Source organism: Palaemon carinicauda, chromosome 30 (assembly GCF_036898095.1).
Source record: "Palaemon carinicauda isolate YSFRI2023 chromosome 30, ASM3689809v2, whole genome shotgun sequence".
Taxonomy (NCBI): domain Eukaryota; kingdom Metazoa; phylum Arthropoda; class Malacostraca; order Decapoda; family Palaemonidae; genus Palaemon; species Palaemon carinicauda.
In genome coordinates this window covers 78,525,051-78,547,550 of record NC_090754.1, presented here as the reverse complement: position 1 = coordinate 78,547,550, position 22,500 = coordinate 78,525,051, and the positions used below count along the sequence as shown (strand labels likewise).

The 22,500-nt window shown below is 37.5% G+C and overlaps 1 protein-coding gene across 1 annotated transcript in view; it reads left to right on the top strand.

Annotated features, from left to right (window-relative positions):
• Positions 1-22,500, top strand: part of LOC137623309 (bestrophin-4-like) — a 105,578-nt gene that overhangs the window by 81,128 nt on the left and 1,950 nt on the right. The window contains exons 5-13 of the mRNA XM_068354107.1: positions 287-416; positions 2,560-2,798; positions 8,503-8,736; positions 9,541-9,753; positions 10,250-10,394; positions 13,341-13,408; positions 14,021-14,300; positions 15,141-15,334; positions 21,204-21,324. Of these exons, the coding sequence (XP_068210208.1) occupies positions 287-416; positions 2,560-2,798; positions 8,503-8,736; positions 9,541-9,753; positions 10,250-10,394; positions 13,341-13,408; positions 14,021-14,300; positions 15,141-15,334; positions 21,204-21,324 (1,624 nt within the window). The remainder of the gene's footprint in view (positions 1-286; positions 417-2,559; positions 2,799-8,502; positions 8,737-9,540; positions 9,754-10,249; positions 10,395-13,340; positions 13,409-14,020; positions 14,301-15,140; positions 15,335-21,203; positions 21,325-22,500) is intronic.

The window sequence follows — 22,500 nt, the reverse complement described above, 5'->3', positions numbered from 1 at the left end:
TTTGATTATTTATAAACACAAGAGCGAAGTTTTATGAGAATTGTCCAAGTAATTTGGAAAAATTATCTTTATATCATAATTTCTATTCATTATGTAACGTTATTTTACAAACGAACTCAAGAAATGATTTCGTTTCATTATTGATGTTTTAAGTGCTGCTTATATCTTTCCTTTCAAAGATAAATTCAAAAGAATTCGATAAAAAAACATACATATGAATTTAATATTTAAAAATCAACTGAGATCACCTTTTAATTCCTATTTAATTCATTAACAAACGCGACAGGACAATAGAGGGCGTTTGATGCGTCGTACCATAGTGAGATACGTCAACTTGGCGTTTACTATAACGCTGACGATGATAACATCCAGAGCGAAAAAGAGGTTCCCAACGCTGGATCACCTTGTCGAATCGGGTGAGTCATGATCAATTGATTGATTTAAAGTTTTCAGGCATCCTGACATCTAAGGTCATTGACGCCTGGGTGAGTCATGAACGTATATTAGAAAAGAATAGGTCTTTGATATTTACGGCAGTAGCAAATTGGTATTTTCATCCAGGGGTTCCAAACCTGGGGTACATTTGGGGTACATTTATCCCCAGTGATACAATTTTACTCTTCAGTGAGTTGAATCTAAGAGAATAACCAGTACTGTACAATACATGAGATGATTTGCTCTGAGATTGAGTAATATTATGTCACAGTATTAATTTCATTACTTCTCTTTTTCATCCTCAATTCAAGGGGTACACAGAAACCTATAAAAATGCCAGAGGGGTACGTCAGAACAAAAAGGCTGAAAAACCCTGCCTAATCCTTTCAGGTGTTCCGTCATTCAGCTCTGTTTTTTCTTCCAAATTCAACACATCATCGAAATATTCACCCACGACTACATTTAGGTTTTGGCAGAATCGCCTCACTTGTAACTTTTACTTAGAGATACATTTATTTGTTAATATTTCTTACTGCATTCGGTTCTCCATGATGCCTTTATTCACCGTTTACCCCGCTTGTTGTTTTTCTAACTTGTCTTATATGTATCTAAAGTCCCATTTTCACAATTTCACTTACAATGTTATATATACCTAAACTTTTTTTTTTAATTAAATAAAAATCAGATAAACCTCCAGCCACCCCTCTTCTTATAATAACATCAATCGCTCTTACTTTTATTCTAAACTAATACATAAGTCGTCAAACTCTTTACCTTGACATATTTCCTGTTTTTTAGTACAATTATAAATGTTGTCCTTCAGAGACCATGTATTATCAATGTTAAAATCCCCTTCCAGGCCTATTCCTCCCAGGTTACACTATTATTTACTCTATTCCTACCAACAAATCCGTCCCTTCCTCTGCCATAGCCTCTGTGTTCAAAGCTCCTATCATACCCACCCATTTATTTTCTCCAGAACCAGCTAGAAACACATTTAGACTCTCCATAAGTGGTTCGTTACCATTCCAGGACCATATACACACCTCATCACAAATTTTACACCTGTCCCACTCAAGTCTTCACAAAACTTTCCTAAACTAATAAGTCTGAATATTTTTACATGCCCCCAGAGCATTCCCGAGACTAAATGCACTACCCGTTTCCAAGCCATACAACCACTCTTTGTGCTTCCCACTCCTGCATACATTGCTAAACACCTTGCTTTCTCTCCATGAATAAACAAACCGTCTTATATATCTTCCTATCTGCTCTACATCCACAAGATTCAAAACAGATTTTAATACCATTCTATGACTTTTTTTTCATTAAAATAAAGGATATAAAGCAGCAAACCCCATGTAAATTGGCAAGGATACATTTTTTTCTAATTCCTAGCTTACTAACGGAGAGAAGTTGTTATTGGCATTCGGCCTCGGAAGAGATATGTCATCTACTATTTGGGAGGCATTTCCTCCCACCAAGGGGTCCCAAAATCCTTTGCTCTGTGCTCATATGCCTTGAAGTATAATATACATGCTCCCCAAACCTTTGGTGCTTTCTACTGTATGACAGCAGTGTCCAGGTTGTATGTTTACTACCGTTGTACTAGAACGCTTAGTAAATAAAATGACCTCAAGTATTGATTTAAAAGCTCAAGATAGAGACGACTGGCGAGATCTAAACCTGGCCCTTTGCGTCAATAGGCGTAAGAGGAGATGATGATGATGATAATGATGACATGTGACTACTGTTGGTATCAAGATGGAGGGGCTCATCTGCCATGTTGAAGTCAGTCACCCTACTCGCAAATACTAGCTCACACTAGATATGGCACTATTCATTCTTGGGACAATAACTTGGGAGTCTCAAGCCACTGGCACTTCCAAGGCCAGCAATGCACCACTAATTACCACACTGCAGCTGATTGACAACGCAAACACGCACATACACACACACAGAGCAGCCATGTCACCAGTTATCCTACAATTGCTGAATCATAGAAGAAAGCCCTGTGTGAAAGATTTCTTTAGCAATATGCCTCTCCTTCAGTTAGGGCGTGGTTTCAAATATTCTTATCCTTCTGTAAAGCAATGTTTATAAGATACAAATTGTATCCCTCAGGTTTGATGACGTCAAACGAGAAGAAAATCTTCGAAGGGATGGTTTCTAAGACGAACCACCCACTGCACTGGCTCCCTCTGGTGTGGGCCGGAAGCGTCGTCGCCCGAGCCAGGAAGGAGAACCGAATCAAGGATGACTTCGCCATGAAGACCATCATCGATGAGATCAACAACTTCCGAGGAAAATGCGGAGGATTGCTCAGTTATGATTGGATCAGCATACCACTCGTGTACACTCAGGTGAGCAAATGAACTCGGATTAGTTGAAGATAGAATTACAATATCAAATTTCTATTGAAGGGGCTTGTGCGAGTATAAAGGGGGGGGGGGGATTTTATGAGATACATTTAAGACAGAAAGATTTTGGCACGATTACTTCGTGCAATCATGAATGTATGACGTTCACACATTCAATTACGATAATTTGGAATGTTGAGGCTCAAGCCTGGTAATCATCTCAAAGTCATGAAAACTTAAGATGCAAATATATTTACTTATTTGAAAAGTAGATGGAATTTCAAGTTACACAGTTTCACGCTTCTGAAGAACAAATCCAATTAAAGAATTACTTATAATGATAAAGCATAAATTAAACTTATGTAAGTTTCGTAGTCATAACGTTGAATAATACACCTTAGTTACAAATAATGTATATATATAAATATATATATATATATATATATATATATATATATATATATATATATATATATATATATATATATACACACACATATATATATATATATATATATATATATATATATATATATATATATATATATATATATATATATATATATATATATATAAGCCTAAAGATACAAATGTTGTCATACCATTGACAAATACACTTTAGCCACACGCATACCATATTCATTACACTCAATTTAAATAGCTATGATGTTGCGGAATACTATAGACATAATAAAAATACACTAAATTACTAAAATTGTCATAATGGTTGGGAATACCGTAATGAATTTAGTGTAGTCACAATGTTAAAAAATACGCTGAAGTTGCAAAAATTGGCATGACTGAGAAATGTGCACGAGGTCATGGTGAGGGGTAGATGGAGATGGTTTGGGCATGCTCTTCGCACTCCCCAAGAGAGATTAGTTCACCAAACTTCCAACTGGGCTCCACAAGGCACTAGAAGGACTGGAAGGACTATGAAGCGTGAAGTAGGAGATGATGAATGGAGAAGTAATTATTTAGAAGCTCAAGATAGAGACGACTAGAGAAATCTAACAGAAGTCCTTTACGTCGATAGGCGTAGGAGGAGATGATGATGATGAAACTTGAAGCGGATATGCTGGAGCACGAAATCCATTTATTATCGTGTGAAACAACCAACCAACGTCCTCATGGGTCTTCATATTACAATAGAAAAAACAAGTGTATTGTATGAATGTCAATTACTCTTAAAGCTATTTTCAATCGTCTATTAAAATTTACACTTAAAACTTCGCCATAAAAACGATATAAATCCTGGAATAAATGTTGCCAGGCATTTACCGTTTTAAAAACGGATATATTGACGTCAAGGAGTGATATTACGGTCACCAACCCGTAAAAGATGATAACAAAGTAGGATAAAAATTACGGTCGCCTGTATTCTAAGGAGGATTTCTAATTAAAATTAGTTTTTTAAATAGTGTAGAAAATAATTATCTTACGGAAATGAATAACTGTACACTCTGTGAGGAGTTCTATTGCAATTCTATTGTTCATGTCACTCTAATTATCATTCTAATCACGAATTTGACTTTTGATAGCATCCTTTCCGAAGATAGCGCTTTGAGAGTTTAGAGGAATTATGTTCATGACCATTACGTCAGTGCTCAAAAAATAAAATAAGGAAAAAAAACTCCCAAAGTCGATTAAAATAAAAAGATTTAAGCTTTTGTTGTCAAAAACTGTCGACTGGTTTTAGACCACTTACGTCCAGCGGTTTAATAACTATTAATATACAGTACTTGGTAATGCAAAAAAAAAAATTTATTCTCGAAAAATATTAGTTGTTCTCGTGGGAGAAAGCGATGGATATGACAGGAATTAACATAATTCCTCCAGCAGTCTATAGTTTCAGAGGAATTGCGTCCAGCGGTTTGATAACGATTACTATTTTCGTAATGCAAAAGGTAGAGATAAAAAAAAGATTGCTTTCGACAAATTTTAGATGTTCTCGTAGGATGAAACGATGGATATGACAGGAATTAAAAGAATTCTCCCAGTAGTCTATAGAAAGGTATCCAAGTGATTCTCAAACCAATCTATTACTTTCGAGAGGAAAAAGGCTAACCGAAAACAAAATTTAACTTCTGCAATAATTTCTTTTCTAATCCCAATTGTTTCTTTCGAGTTCTCCCCTGAACTTCAGGATATCTGGTTTATTTCATATGAACTGCGCGTATTCATAATGTAAACGAAACGAAGCAAAAGGACTATACAACTAGAGGAAAAACGTTAAGCCGTTTGGATATATTTTATCATACCGGCCTTATGCCAGCATGCACCGAGAGCCCTAAGGCAGACAGTATGTGTTTTAAGTTGTGAAAGGGTGCAGGAGGCCTGGTGAGAGCCTTTGGACTCTGTCCTACTACTACTATTATTATTATTACTATTAATATCATTAGCTAAGCTACAAGCCTAGTTGGAGAGGCACGATGCTATAAGCCCAAGGGCTCCAACAAGGAAAAATAGCCCAGTAAGGAAAGGAAATATACAATTAAACTACAAGAGAAGTAATGCACAATTAAAATATTCTAAGGAAAGCAACAACATTAAAAAGATCTTTTAAATATAACGTATAAAACGAGATTTATGTCAGCCTGTTCAACATAAAAACATTTAATGCAAGTATGAACACTTGGATATAAGAAACGAAATATATAGAGAGGGGTAATGGCTTGTAATCACCTATGTGCGTCTTAAAGAAAGCTTTTTAGGAATGACCCTTTCCGCGATACTGTTCTGAAGTAGTAAATAATGTTTCTTCAACGGAACCATTTCATACGAACCACTGAAATTTAATCCCTGAATGAATGAATGAATGAATGATTTGAAGTTTTCTGGCATCCTAACATCGAAGGTCATTGACGCAGATATCATTTATCATAAATAAAGATTAAAAGAATATTCAATTAAAACCAGAAAAGTAAATATGTAATAAAACTTGAATGGCCTTAGGAAGACCTGCTTCTGATATAAATTTTAAAATGCCGCTAGCATTGTACGACACATCATGTCCAAGAATCTTGGCAAGGGTAAACCTGCCATCTTCACCTCGAGCCTCAAACACATATCTTTTTCTTTCTGTGCTATAAGTGGGGCATTCCGTCAACAAATACCTCACTGTCAAGGGTACCAAACAGTCGTCGCAATATGGTTGGTGTTGGCCAGCCAGTAGAGACTGGTGAACGCCAGACTGGGGTTCGAGTCCCGCTCAGACTCGTTAGTTCCTTTGGTCGCTGCAACCTCACCATCCCTGTGAGCTACGGATGGGGGGTTTGGGAGAGCCTATAGGTCTATCTGGTGAGTCATCAGCAGCCATTGCCTGGCCCTCCTTAGTCATAGCTTGGGCGCTGATTATATGCATATATGTTCGGTGTCTAGGGCACTGTCCTGCTTAATAGGGCAATGTCACTGTCTCTTGCCTCTGCCATTCAAGAGCGACCTTCAAGCCTTTAAACCGGAAGTTGAGAAAGTAGGTGTATACTCTATCCTGGTACACAACAGGTCACGTATCAAGTTGCATTGCAACACCCCCCCCCCTCTCTCTCTCTCTTTCTCTCGAACGGATACCACATACAAATAGTGTATGATTCTGCATTGATATCTCTCAACGCGATGTTCCCGCTATTTGGAATGGTGGCACTCTTTAGATAAACGTATTCAAAAGTCCTTTGTTATTTGTTTTTAATGTGAAAATTTCTCAAGCTTTCATATTACTGCACTTTAACGGGCTGCCAACGATTAGAGCCCCTGTTCCAGATATAGTGGGGCAATGACAAACAACATATTACTATACTTTTGTGAATACGTGTTTTATTGTCATTGATGGACGAAAAATACAAAGAAAAAGGAAAAAAACTCAAGAGACAAATGAAATGCGAGAGGACACATGCAAAAGTTCTTTTCTATAAAAAAAAAAAAAAAAAATGCGCATCAGCAAGCTCGTCATATCTTCCAGCATAACTTACTGCGTCGTAAAAAAAAAAAAAAAAAAAAAAAAAAAAAAAAAAAAAAAAAAAAAAAAAAAAAAAAAACATTACGAATCAGTTCTTTACTGAAAAAGGATTATAACATGGCATAAATATAACAATGAGAGAGAGAGAGAGAGAGAGAGAGAGAGAGAGAGAGAGAGAGAGAGAGAGAGAGAGAGAGAGAGAGAGAAACCCAGCCACTGAGGGAGGGCAAGCCAGCCTCAACTTGGAGCCGGTCCCAAGCCCGGGTAAATGCGGAGGGTTGGCGGCAGGAAAGGCATACGTCCATGAAAAATTAGCCAAACCGAATATGGACAGTGAATATTATCAGACTGAAATTAATGCTAGATGGAGAAAGCTGGCCAGAAACATCAACCCCAGATAGGAGTGGGAAAAGAAGAAGAAGAAGAAGAGAGAGAGAGAGAGAGAGAGAGAGAGAGAGAGAGAGAGAGAGAGAGAGAGAGAGTGAGAGAGAGAGAGAGAATATCCTATTATCAGAGATATTCCATAGAAGAAACAATGCATATATGTTTGATAACAAAAGATTTTGTGAGCATGTTTAGAGTTCATAAATAAATATTGAAAAATAACAATGATTGATTAATGGACCTTAGTTTGTCTTTCCCTAGTTGCACTGGAGAGCTGAAAGGCCTCACAGGCCCCCAGCTCCGTGCTCTATATCTCAATTTTACAAATTTAATCAACGTTAGATAATAACTCTAAATCTAGAACCTCTTTATCTCTTTCCACCATCGCCAGATCACCAAACTTTAAAATTCAGTCGCTTCGCCAAATTTAAATACTCCAAATTATTTCAGCTTTATTTAATGTAATAAACCTAGAAATGTTTCTTTACAACCAACAAATTATTTGTGTACAGTATATATCTCATTTTCTTCCTGACCGTTATCCCTACATTAAGGTGTCGGTTGCCTGATACGTCCTCTCCAATACCTCCAATCAAAGAAATCCTCTTCCAGCATACCTCTCCTCTCCATGTCATCCTTCACCTTATCTCACCATCTGATTATCTGACTACCACTTGATCTTCTCGCCCAACAGGTTCCCCAAAGCCCTCCTCACTCCCTCCCCCACACCATCTCAGTCGTGACACTCTTATCATCTTTGTAACTTTTACTACACCTGATAATTTTCTTATTCATAACCTTTAACTAAGCCTGCCATTCTTATTCATGATCTTTAACTACGACTGGCATTCTTCTTATTCATAACCTTTAACTACAACTGCCCTTCTCATTGATAATCTTTAACTACGCCTGCCATTCTTTTTATTCATAATCTTTAACTATGCCTGCCAGTCTTATTCATAACCTTTAACAACACCTGCCATTCTTCTTATTCATAATCTTTAACTATGCCTGTCCTTCTTCTTATTCATTATCTAACTACGACTGCCATTCTTCTTATTCATAATCTTTAACATCAGCTGCCCTTCTTATTGATAATCTTCAAGTATGCCTGCCATTCTTAGTCATAATCTTCAACTAATCATGCCATTCTTCTCATTCATAATCTTTAACTACGCCTGCCATTATTATTCATAATCTTTAACTATGCCTGCCATTATTATTCATAATCTTTAACTACATTTGCCATTCTTATTCATTATCTACAACTACGCCTGCCATTTTTCTTAATTCATCATTTTCCAATCTTTCAAACTGACATTCCGTCGTGTTCTGATCCGCCAAATTCTTTTCAATCTTCCACTGCAGGTAGTTACTCTGGCCGTCTATTCCTTCTTCTTCTCAACCATCATGGGACGTCAGTTCCTCGATCCAGCCAAGAAGTTCCCGAACCACGACCTCGACTTCTACGTCCCGGTATTCACCTTTCTCCAGTTTTTCTTCTACATGGGATGGTTGAAGGTGGCCGAGTCGCTCGTTAATCCATTCGGGGAAGACGATGATGATTTTGAAGTTAATTATCTCATCGACAGAAACTTACAGGTGAGACGAGTTTCTCTATATTTCATTTAATACATCTATTTATGCGTAATATCATGTGTATTGTATTTGTTTACACACACATACGCGCGCACACACACACGCATATATATATATATATATATATATATATATATATATATATATATATATATGTGTGTGTGTGTGTGTGTGTTTGTGTGTGTGCTCGCGCGCGGGCGTAAATCTTACAGGGAAACGTGTTGCTCAAATACGAAAGAAACACAGGGAAAATGAAATAAAATTAAATCTTATATTTTCTATCTTATTTTCATTGTGTTTTTTCATATATATATATATATATATATATATATATATATATATATATATATATATATATATATATATATATACACACACACATATATATATGTGTGTATGCGTGTATATATACATATATATATATGTATGTGTATATATATATATATATATATATATATATATATATATATATATGTATGTATATATACATATATATATATATATATATATATATATATATATATATGTGCGTGTATATATACATATATACAGTATATATATATATATATATATATATATATATATATATATATATATATATATATATATATATATATATATATATGTATATATATATATATATATATACATATATATATATATATATATATATATATATATATATATATATATATGCTCAAATAATCATAATGTTTAAAATCCTAATTCAATATTCAACACAATTATCTCAACATAAAGACGGTTCAAATCGTCCTTATCTAAATACTATCTGCCTCCTTTTCGTAGATCTCCTACATGATCGTAGACGAAATGCACGAGGAGCATCCAGAGCTTATCCAAGACATCTACTGGGATGAAGTGTTCCCTGTGGAGTTGCCTTACACAGTGGCTTCGGAGCATTTCCGACGTGACCCGCCCATGGGCAGCACGGCTAACATGGAAGTGCCCGAGGCTGAACAAGAGTTTTTACCTGTTGTGGACGAAGAGCCTGAAGATGAAGTAAGCTTTACGATCTCTGTTTTATGTAGGCAGCTTTTGTTTAATTGACTGTTGTTCTTACGAAAATATTGGTACCCAGATTAGTAGTCTATAGGTACACAGTTAAAATTTTAATTAAAAAAGGGGTAAATGACTGGCAAAATTTATTCCAGGATTTTTACCGTTTAAAATACTGATATGTTGAAGTAAAGCAGTGATATTATGGTCACCTACCGTAAAAGATAATAACAAAGTCAGGTAAAATTACGGTCGCCTGTATTTAACTGAAATACGGCTGAGAACAGTATATTTTTACTGAGAATTTCCGATTAAAATAACGTTTTTTTTTTTTTTTTTTTTTTTTTTTTTTTAAACAATGTAGTCACTGGCAATAGCACTTCATATCTAGCCAAAAACTCTTCAGAAGACCATCAGTCTACTTGATACACTTCACTTAGCATATCTTACAAGATAACATTTTGTTTTTGGTCACCTAAAATCAAACGTTTAATTCCAGGACGAAGAAAAGGGCACCACAAACGTTTTCAAGAAAATTGGTTCCCTTTTATCCATCGGGTCTTCGCATAATTCTGGAAGGAAAAATTCCTTCATATCCTTCTTCCAGGGAAGGATGTTCAGGAATGACACACGGTCTCCCGAAGGTAAGCATTTCCACATTCGAAGGAAGCGTATCTTTTTATCAGTTAGCACTTATCAATTCAGCCATTATTGTGGTAGGTCATGGAAGTTATAGGTGCTATTCTTACATCTAATCCTATTGGGTCTTTTAAGTTCTGTTGACCTCTGATCTAGCCCTGTAAGCCATAAAGGTAAAATATAGGGATATAACCTAACCCAAGACCTGACCTAACTTAACCTTTGTGGCCGGCCCAGAAGCTTTACCATTTTCTACTTAGTTCCCCTAACCTAACCTACTTATTGTACTGTAAGTCAAGTGGTGGGTGGAAACTACAAAAATTAATTCTACAAAGCTAGATCATTGTCATTAGAAATTAGTTTAGCAACACCACAGTGGAAAGTTTCTAGACCTTTCTAAAGCTCATCAGACAAATTTGGCCTTAAGTAACATTGGTGAAAAAAAAAACTCGACCACTTAGAAGGTGAGGGACAAAAGGAAATGGTTGAAAAGTTAGACAAAAAAATAATGAAGCTATGGTAAGAAGGGAAAAAAATCCTTCAATATCTTAAGAGAAAATTACACTTGCTGGCCAGGCTTCTGCAATGTGTGATCCTCGTAATGCAAAAGAATAAACAGGCAAGACTGTACTCAGGGTAGACCTTGACTGTACTCAGGGTAGACCTTAACTGTACTCAGGGTAGACCTTGACTGTACTCAAGGTAGATCTTGACTGCACTCAAGGTAGATCTTGATTGTACTCAAGGTAGACCTTGACTGTACTCAAGGTAGATCATGACTGTACTCAACGTAGACCTGAACTGTGCTCAAGGTGGACCTTTATTGTACTCAAGGTAGACCTTGACTGTACTCAGGGTAGATCTTGACTGTACTCAAGGTAGATCATGACTGTACTCAAGGTAGACTTTAACTTTGCTCAAGGTAGACCTTGACTGTACTCACGAATGACAGATTGTTAGGGGTCCTCCTCCTCTCTCCCATTGAACCTCAGTACAGACAGGAGTTATGAATTTGCCTGTCTGTCCACAACATATCTAAGAAAAACAATTAAACTCATTTTTGGATTTGAAATCTTGCGAGAAGATGGTCTATGGATCAGAGAGTTTTATCAAAGTTTGAGATAATGAGGATAATTTTTTTCTTTTTTTTTTGGGGGGGGGGGTTGTTTGAGTACGTTAGCGAAGTCATATCCTTTCTGGTTAATCATAGAGAAAACGTGTTATCCTGGCGATGAAGTCATCTCTGGACTTCTTATGTTGATTTTGGATAAATATTTTCTTATAACTTTAAAAAGATGTTGCTCTTGTTGTATTAAAGTAACGATTTTACATAACCAGTCCCAAATAATTGAGCAAATCCCATAAAAAAATCAACAATATTATTCATTAAAATGCACAACATGGAAAATAATCCGTCATAATTGTTAATCCTTTTCAATAATAAATCCGTTGACTTATAATCCCCTTTTGCCATAGATCCACAGTTACCCAAAACCATCCCAAGTTCCCCATCTATCTCCAGCCTCGAAAAGAAAGAGGAAGGTGAGTTTCCACCAAGAGTGTCGAACCCTCATCCTTCCCGCACGTTTCCAACTCATAAAAAAATTTCTATCTACTCACTTTTCTGCTCTTGTTTTCATATTAAGGGGCTCTTGTGCCAGCACTTATCATTGAGCAGGGCTGGGCAAGGCTCTTACGAGTGGGTCTTCCAGGGTTTTGGGGTACACCTCAAAACGGGATGTGGATATAGGTCTGCTATTTCTGGAAAGGAAGAAGCCATGCTTTCCTAATTGGATATAATTCTTCTAATCTATCTCTGTCTTGTGGTACTTCTTTTTCTCTTTTTGCGCTGGGTCCCTTGCTCCTTAAGCATGTACAATACAGTGGCACTGAAGGTCATGGCAAATGGCATAGGGATATATTAGGAAAAAGAAGTGGCTATAGTAACTTTTGGTACGTTTATGGAGATGGAATAAGGGTGAAATAAATAAATGCATGCAGAAACGGAAGATTCCTGGGGGTTGTGGTGGCCGATATGGTAACGTCCCTGACTGGTGAACGCCAGAATAGGGTTCGAGTTCCGCTCAAACTCGTTAGTTTCTTTGGTTGCTGCACTCTCACCATCCTTGTAAGCTAAGGATGGAGGGTTAGGGGAGCTTAAAAGTCTATCTGCCGAGTCATCAGCAGTCATTGCCTGGTCCTAATTGGTCCTAGCTTGGGTGGAGAGGGGTTTGGGAACTGATCATATGTACAGTATATATGGTCCGTCTCTAGGGCATTGTCCTGCTTGATAGGGTAATGTCACTGTCCCTTGTTCTGCCATTCATGAGTGACCTTTAAATCCTTAAAGGATATGAGAAATTTCTTATACAGAAACCAAATAAAAGCGTAAAAGGTATCGAGTAAATTATTTCCAAAAGGAGTTTGGTGGAACTGGAGGTATGGGCATGAGGATTGCAACCTCATTCTAAAATTCGATAATTCTATGTCTAAAAACATGCAACAGGCCTCAGAAGTCTGCTGTAAGCAGCAGCTGATGAAAACGAGGGTCTAAAGTCAACAGAATTGAAGAAAACGAATTGGAAAAAGGTAAGTATAATTTTAAAGGACGGGACAAGGCTCTTCTGAATAGAGCAAATTTGGGGATAATACCAATGTTTCAATCCTCTATCACTTTAGAGGGTAAAGTTACTAAATCTAGAGTAAATTAAGGTTTTTTTTTTAAGGAAAACAGATATCCAAAATCCAAATGTTACAAACGAGAAAACCAATACATAAAAATCCTCCGAACAAAACAATATTAATAAACACATTACGATAATTGATTAACTTATCCGTTTATCCAACTGGCGTTACAGCCGCAGAAGTCATAAACGCTAAATAAACAAAAGAATGGCTTCTATATGAATTCAAATTACAATGTAAATGGCTCATGATTTTTCCTTCAACAGGTAGCATGCTGTCCGTACGAAGGTCGCGAGCCAGAGGTCTCAACCGCTCGGCTTCCAGGGCTTCTGCTGTAAGTATGATGGCAAAAGGTTTTATTCAAAGGATATTGTGAGGACACTTCCACACCTAAAGTATTTCGAGAACCTTATTTGAAAAGGAAAAACAAAATATATTACCCATAATATATACATATATATATATATATATATATATATATATATATATATATATATATATATATATATATATATATATATATATATATATATATTATGGGGTTTCTCAATGACCTTACTATATAATTATTCATTAATTCACTACACTCGTTAAAATTTATTTTGGATGATAAAGAGACCAATAGAAAATGGAGAGCTTTAAAAAAAATTAAGGACATTTTCTATACTTTTCAACTACATATTCATCAGATTCTTTCTCGCAATGCACATCTTTTACACTGATTATTATCCTTTATATTTTCTAAATATTGAATACATTTTTTTATTCATAAATTTATCAAATCATCTCAAGACTGTCATTGACTTGAATCCTTGAATATTTATCATTTTCATAAATTTACCAAATCTAGACTATCATTTCTTTTAATCCTCGAATAATCTTTTATTCATAAATTCATCAAATCATCTCCAGACTGTCATTGATTGTCATGCTGATATCTTCACAGGGAAGTGACACGTTCCACATGTCCGAAGAATCCTTGCACACAGTGGGAGGTCTACGTTCACGGCCGATATCGATTATCAGGGAAGGCAAACACAGCCCCATCATGAACATGAGAGAAGGCAGGATCAGTCCAAGCCCCCACTTGAGAGACATCAAACACAGCCCTAATCTGACCCCGAGTGACACCAAGAACAGCCCCAACACAATCTTCCGAAGGCAGCCGTCGATGCAAGATGACGATGGGCCAATCCTCATCAAAATTAAACGACGGGATACTGAAGGTGAGCTGGAACGGAGCGAGGTGGGTTTTGGGGGAACTTGTGAAGGTTAGGGGGGGGGGGGGATAGATGAGAGAGAGAGGCAGATAATTACATGTCCAGGTTCCTTGTGGGCATACTACTAGATGTGAAAGCGGAAAGTGCTGCCATCTGCAGAAAGTTCTTTGTCACTAAGGTGAAGGATCATGTGGAGAGAAGAGGATTGGTAGATACAGGGCACTGGCGAGGCTGCATCAGGCAACCGACCCCTTAACGTACAGATAACGGTGTGAAAGATGATGAAAGGGAGATGAGAGTGGACAGTGGTTGTAGCTTAGCAAGTAATATTAATAATTTTAATGTTGTTACTGTTCTTGAAATATCTTATTTTTCCTCGTTTCCTTTCCTCACTGTACAGGGCTATTTTACCTGTTGGGGCCCCTGGACTGATAGCATTCTGTTTTTCCAACTAGGGTTGTAGCTTAGCAAGTAATAATAATAATTTTGATGTTGTTACTGTTCTTGAAATATTTTATTTTTCCTCGTTTCCTTTCCTCACTGGGCTATTTTCCATGTTGGGGCCCTTAGGCTTATAGCATACTGTTTTTTCCAACTAGGGTTTTAGCTTAGCAAGTAATAACAATAATTTTAATGTTGTTACTGTTCTTGAAATATTTTATTTTCCCTCGTTTCCTTTCCTCACTGGGCTATTTTCCATGTTGGGGCCCTTAGGCTTATAGCATACTACTTTTCTAACTAGGGTTGTAGCTTAGCAAGTAATAATATTAATAGGTTAGAGTTCTCTTGCTTGAGGTAATATCACGCGTTCACAACATCTCCATTTCTCCCCCCTCCCCCCACCAGGTAAACCAGTGGATCGCAAAATAGGGGTCATGGAAAGAGATCTATTCATCGTGGAGGACGAAGAGGAGCCCAAGAGGGAGACCAAGGAACTCAAACCCAAAGACCAAAACCCAAAAGATCAAACTCTGCATCCATCAGAGACGATAAAACCGTCCTCATCGCCTGAGAGATATCCGCCCTTATATAAAACGCAGGTAAGAGTTACCTATTCTTTAGATTATAATCCAGGATTTTTATCAACTGAGATTACTCCAAGTAATCTCATTGAAGCTCATTTTAAAGTTTCTCTTTATTATCAACTGAGCCCATTTAAAGTTCCTCTTTATTATCAACTGAGATTTCTCAAAGTAATCCTATTGAAGTTAATTTAAAGTTCCTCTTCACTAACAACTGAGCCCATCTAAAGTTCCTCTTTATTATCAACTGAGATTACTCAATCATATTGAAGTTCACTTAAAGTTCCTCTTTATTGTCAACTGGGATTACTCAAAGTAATCTCATTGAAGTTCATTTAAAGTTCCTCTTTATTATCAACTGAGATTTCTCAAAGTAATCCTATTGAAGTTAATTTAAAGTTCCTCTTCACTAACAACTGAGCCCATCTAAAGTTCCTCTTTATTATCAACTGAGATTACTCAATCATATTGAAGTTCATTTAAAGTTCCTCTTTATTGTCAACTGGGATTACTCAAAGTAATCTCATTGAAGTTCATTTAAAGTTCCTCTTTATTATCAACTGAGATTACTCAAAGTAATCTCATTGAAGTCCTTTTAAAGTTCCTCATTAAATCTTAAATTCATGGTGCTTCTAATCCAGTATTCTGCGGGCATTGCTATGGGTTACCAGGCCTATCTTGGACTTGCATACATTGTCCCATTTCTAGTATGTCCGACAAGAATTTGCAGCTGAGGGGCCCTACTTTCTGGTGTGTCGCTGATGCCTTTTTCAATGTGAGATGCACTGTACAACTCTGCTCCATGGCAGTGACCATGTTAACACTCATTCTGCAGACCATAATGTTACTAGCAAAGGTTTCCAGGCAAGTTGGTAGAATCTTGCACTTCTTTGAGGTTGATTTGGTTTGGTATTTCTCATCTTAGGGCCACTAGGTATTCAGTGCCGATTTATAAATAGTCCGTACGAATTTTTTTTTTTCGACAGCAGTTCTTCAGGCATAAGGATCATGTGATCAAGCCAGAACATAGTTGATGTTTAGCAGGCATAGCTTCTATACTTGTGATTTCCATTCGCTCCAGCATCTCTCTGTCCGTAATGTAATCTTTTTAGGCGAGGCCAATTTATTCCGAGAACAAGAAATATGAAAATATTTCAGTTGTTTGAGATGGCATCGGTATAGAATCCCATTCTGTACCATAGAGACGAGTTCAGATACATACTGCTTTATACATTTAGATTTTAGTGGTCAGGCACAGCTGTTTCTTCTGTGAAATTCTGATCCACAATCTACCAAAAGCACGTGAAGTTCTGTTTATCTGGCACGTCTTCATTGATCGCATATCCCACAATTTTGCATCATCAACAGTGAAGATGGACACATTGTGATTAGGTGTAGTTTGTTGCACTACGACTTCAGTTTTTCTTGTATTTATCTAGAAGCCATGCCCTTGATGAATTAAAAATGGGATGTCTAAGATATGTAATATTTATCTTGGTGTCAAACAAAATGATGCATCATCAGCATAATGAAGGTAAACCAATTGTTTTGTTGACGTTAGGCTTGCAACCGTCTTATATCAACGAGGCTATCATCCATTCGATATTCTATTTGGACACCGTCATCTTCTCAAATTTTTTTTTTTTTTGGCCACAATGGTCCTTATTCAGGAGATGAACAGATTGAAAATGCAGGGAACAGAACATCACACTGCTTAACACCCATATATACAGGGAAAGATGCGGATTCCAAGCCGCAAATGCCAACTTCTGCTTCCTCGTTGGTATTTGAGAGATAAAGTATTTTGAGAAATTTTATTGGAGCTCCATATTTTGAAAGTATCTTCAAGAAGAGCCTTGGTAACATCAATAAAGACTATAGATATGTATTTTGCTATCACAAATCTTTTATGTATTTGACGTAGAGTAAAAATCATGCCAATGGCTCCAGTTCCCTTTTTAAACCAGCACTGGGCCTCTAGTAGCACAGATTCAGAAATATATTAAATTAAGTACACTCAAGCAGTCCTTGTGGAGTCCAGCTAGGATTAAGGTTTCTATTCTCCTCTCCCTATGGTACAAATGATCTTGTGCTGCTCCTTCTTGAAAATTTCACAAGGAATGCTGTCAGGACTGCATCTTTTGCTTTCTTTAAGACTTTTTACTGTGCTCACAACGTCGTGCAATTCTTGAAGCTTGTTGAGACCATTGATGAGTATTAAGGTAGGCAGCGCATCAATAACCGAATCATTGATGGCATTGATATCTTTCAGTGTGTCAAGAAATGCTCACCCTAAAGGTTCAGAATCTCAAATTTGTTCATTATGGATGATAGTGGCATCATGTGTGATGACTGCAGTGACTGTGTTATCTTAGGCCCATAAATGGATTTGGTGGCATTACAAAGTCTTGCCTGTTATTTTGGTCAACAAACACTTAAATTTCCTTATACCTTTCTACTGATAGCAGTTCTGTAAGCATACGCATTTGACGCTGTGCCTCCAATCTCGGGTGAGGAGGTGGGGGGGTTTGCAAGCTATGTGTAAGGTTAATTCATTTTTTGTTCGAATAATTTGTGTGTGGTGTCAGGGATCTCATCAAACCAATCTACTTGAGAGCACTTAGTAAAAACAATTGCTGCTTCTGCAGCATCTTGTCTTAGTTTGCAGAACTTTGTTCACACGGTGTCAGAGGTCTTCCTAAGGAATGCTGGTTTAGGAAAAGGGCCCCCGAGCAATTTGAGCATGAAAATTATCTCTTGAATCTTGCTTCTTCAGTACAGCATAGTTCAATTTCTTAGATAATGTCTGCTTGCAGATTTGATGTCACATTTTTAATTGATGATGGATCTCACCAGTCACTGACCTGACCAGCACTCTGGCCCAAGTTTGACTTGAGTTATACTTAAATCACTAGTGTGGCTCTATCTAGCTATGACGTATTAGGTTTGTGTCAGTGTTTGGATCTTCGATGTATCCACGTGCTTTTGAGCTTGTACCTGTGCTGGAATAGTGTGTGTATAATAAAAAGATTGTGTTCATCAAATAGGGAGAGTAGTCTGAGGACGTTAGTGTTCATATTTCCTGTGCCACATGACCTATGGCATCTCCCCAAGGTGCTTTGTTTTTCTAAACACAGCATTGAAATCTATCAGCAGGATTACCTTGGAAGTTTTACTGATGTTTTGTAGCACTGCATTAATGACACATCAACATTCAATGTTAGGGAGTAACCAATGATAAGTTATGACGTTCTTTCGTCAGTGGTATACACCAGATTATAATTCTTTCATTGATACCTGCTGGATTAAGTAGATTTAAAAGTATTTTTGGTTTTAAATCCACAACTTGAATCCTAAATAAATCGTTTGTAAACCTCCCCAGAAGGTCTATCCAACAAGCAATTCAGTGAGAGAGTCTTCATCCGGGAGTCGTGTCTCACTTAGTGCAGCAATTTTTAAATTGTATCTATTATGTTCAATGTCCACTACTGAGGTGCTACTGGGTGATTTTGTAGCTTCAGTTTTAGTTTAATCTTGGAGCATCTTTAAATTTCAGGTTCATATGATTAGTTTCTGATTATATTTTTGTGACAGCAAAGTAGACTGTTTGAATGACCAAAACTACACCTAGATAAAGTTTGGATTACACAATTATTGGGCCACCTTCTCTGGACTCTTGCCATTAAAAGGGCGAGTAATGCAGTTATTTTTAAAGGGCTGCTCATTGGCATATGTGGCTGGCTAAGACTCATGTAGAACTCGAGCCAAGAACTACCAGTTCCAATGTGACCCTTCTGCCACCTGCCCTACTGCCAAAGGCACTTGAAAATTTGTGTTGATGAGGACGAGGAGCTAAGTGCTTGCCTATGAAATTATCAATGTGCGTATGAAGTTTTTGTCATGGGCCTTTGCTCACAAATTTGACCGAGCCACCTAATGTCAGGTAACAAGGAGAAACCTTGATGACCCCATAGGCAGCTCAGCTACAAGGGATTGCCAAAGATATACAAAGGTATCCTGGCTGGCCAATGCCTGTTCCCAGTTCAAGCTTCATCCTTCGGAACACCTTTAGCCATCATCTCAAGAGACTACCCAAGAGGGCAATTGGACCACTCACTTGGTTTAAACTATCAGTTTAGGGTTGTGGTGGCCTATGCGCCAACATCCCTGACTAGTAATAACTCAAACTCATTAGTTCCTTTAGTTGCTGCAACCTGCAACCTCACCATCCTTGTGAGCTAAATATGGGGGGTTTGGGGGAGCCTATAAGTCTATCTGCTGAGTCATCAGCAGCCATAGCCTAACCCTCCTTTGTCCTAGCTTGGGCACTGATCATATGTTTATATGGTCAGTCCTGCTTGATAAGGCAATTTCACTGTCCCTTGCCTCTGCCATTCATGATCAGCCTTTAAATCTTTAAGATGGTGTACCAGGGTGTAGTGTTTGGTACCAGTTACCAGTAAGTCAGAGTTGAGGTGCCAGTGGTGAACAGTGTTCTCGGGCCATCCTGAAAGAATACATCTGTCCTATTAACAAATACCTACACAAAGTACAGCCTGTTCTCTAGCTGACTCCACGAAGGGAATCAGTTCACCCTTTTAGCATCCTCGTAGTCTCTATTTACCAAGGCACTTCCCCCAATTTAGGCGGGTAGCCAACATCAAACAAAGGAACAAAAGGGGACATTCCCTCTCTCCAGTTCTCCCAGCCTGACGAGGTATTTAGCCGAGTTTGGCTGGTACTCCTAGGGTGCCGCAGCCCACCCTCCCCCGTTATCCACCACAAATGAAGTTCCATATGCTGACTTCCCTACTGCTGCTACCTCCGCGGTCTCCAAGTCACCTGGAGGAAAACGCAGGGCCTACCGGCACTGTGTAATGAAACCAAGATAAGTTCCAAGATTAAATCTCGGTTAGGTGTATTTATATACCACTAAGGAACGTAAAAGGCTAAGAGCAGTGTCTTTAAAATTTAAAAGATAGGCAATCAATCTCGGATTTCTAAATGTGCTTAGGATTAATACAAGAAAAATACTTTTAAATGATCATAGTCAAATTACTATAAAAAAACTTTTCATCAGGAATGCTCCAGAGAAAAAAAAAAACGACACTATAGTTGTTAGATTCCTGCTGCCTGAGGACAGTTTCTCTACTGTAGAAGTTGCCAATAACCTGGGAGTACAATGCATCATATTCCAATAATTCACTGTACCTAGAGGAGGGTCCTGAACCTATTGAAAGCCTACAATTTACTGCCATATGAAATCTCAATGGTTTAACTCAAGGTGCAGCAGTTAATCTTAGTAAAGGCTTGTGAGCCCCTAAGTGGAAAGAAATAAATCTTAGATGGCAGTTAATCCTGTTCTCTTTAGGGAAGTGACTATAACCCTTTTATTCTGAGAGTTGGCGGGAGAAAATAATAGCCTCCTTGCCGCTATGTATAGCTGAAATGTATCAGATGGCTAAGCACATGAAATCTGTAACCCAATTTGACATCCCAATCCAGAGGAATATATAGACACTGTTTTAATATAAAAACCCTTCAGACATTCAGGCAATATATATATATATATATATATATATATATATATATATATATATATATATATATATATATATATATATATATATATATATATATATATATATATATATATAAGGAAAACTATATTCTGAATAAGCACAAGAAGAAAAAGAATAATAACAAGAACTGATAACTACTTATTACTCAGAAAATCCTTCCGCAATATGGGAGTATCTCCCTTTAAAAACCCTTCAAAACATTATATGCATTCCGTAATTATTCATAAGCACAGCCTTAGCAATTAATCAATTAAAACAATTAAAATTATCATTCCATTCCATATCTCATTTTCTTTTCTCTATAGGTATCAGCAGCGAGTGGATGGAGCGATGCATCTCGTGATAATATGAGCGAACTGGTGAGCAGTCCCAGTCAGTGCTCCATACGCACAAACATCTTCGAAGCAGGAAGTCGAATGAATGTGGGTGAGTAGTTTGGGGGTCAATTCAAAGGATCCGGATTATTATATGAAACACCTTATGGGATCAAAAGGTATAAATCAGTCAAGAGCTGGGACTTGAGAAGCTGTCCTCACACAGTTAATTAAGCTTCTAGTCGTAAATCAGTTTCGAGATGCAAATTTAGCTGGACTTACACACAGTTGATTAAGCTTTTAGTCGTAAATCAGTCTTGAGCTGGGACTTAATAAGCAGCCTCACACACAATTGATTAAACTTCTAGTCGTAAATAAGTTTTGAGTTGGCACTTGACAAGCTGTCCTCACACAGTTAATTAAGCTTCTGGTCGTAAATCAGTTCCGAGTTGCAAATTTAGCTGGACTTACACACAATTGATTAAGCTTCTAGTCGTAAATATGTCTTGAGTTTGGACTTAATAAGCTGGCCTCACACACAGTTAATTAAACTTCTAGTCGCAAATCAGTATTGAGCTGGGACTTACCAAGCTGGTCTCACACACAATTAATTAAGCTTCTGTTATTATGGAAAAACATTTCATCTTGCTACGTAGTCAGACAATTCTGTTGTTAGATTAATAAGGCATTATGCTAAATTAGCCGTAGGTTCCAGAGTTGCAAGAAGAAATTATACCTGCCCAGCAGCCTCCGCCTGAATGTAATGATCTTTATCAAATAAGGGGGATATTTTTGTAGTTCTTGACAATTGTGTATTGAATTTATATAAAACTGAAGAGATCTGCTCACGTTAATCACAATGACATCGCTGCATTTCTGAAGCCAAGTCAGTCTACTACCCGCAAATAAAATAGAAAGTATTATTATTGGTACCCATTAAGTCTGAGGTGTTCTTTGGCCATCCTGAGGCCGGGAACACACTAGCGACTCTGTGGCGCCACAAAGCCACAGCATCGTGTGGCGGGGATGTGGTCTCCCATAGGCTTCCATTGTTTTCAAGTTTTGCCGCGCAAACTAGCGACTGTGGCTCTCTGTTGCTCATCCCTGCCACAGGCGTGACGTGGCTTTGAAAACAATGGAAACCTATGGGAGACCACATCCCCGCCACACGATGCTGTAGCTTTGTGGCGCCACAGAGTCGCTAGTGTGCTCCCGGCCTATAAGGTTACATCTGCCCCACTAACAAACACCTACTCAAAGTATAGCCTCTTCTCTAGCCGAGGTAAAA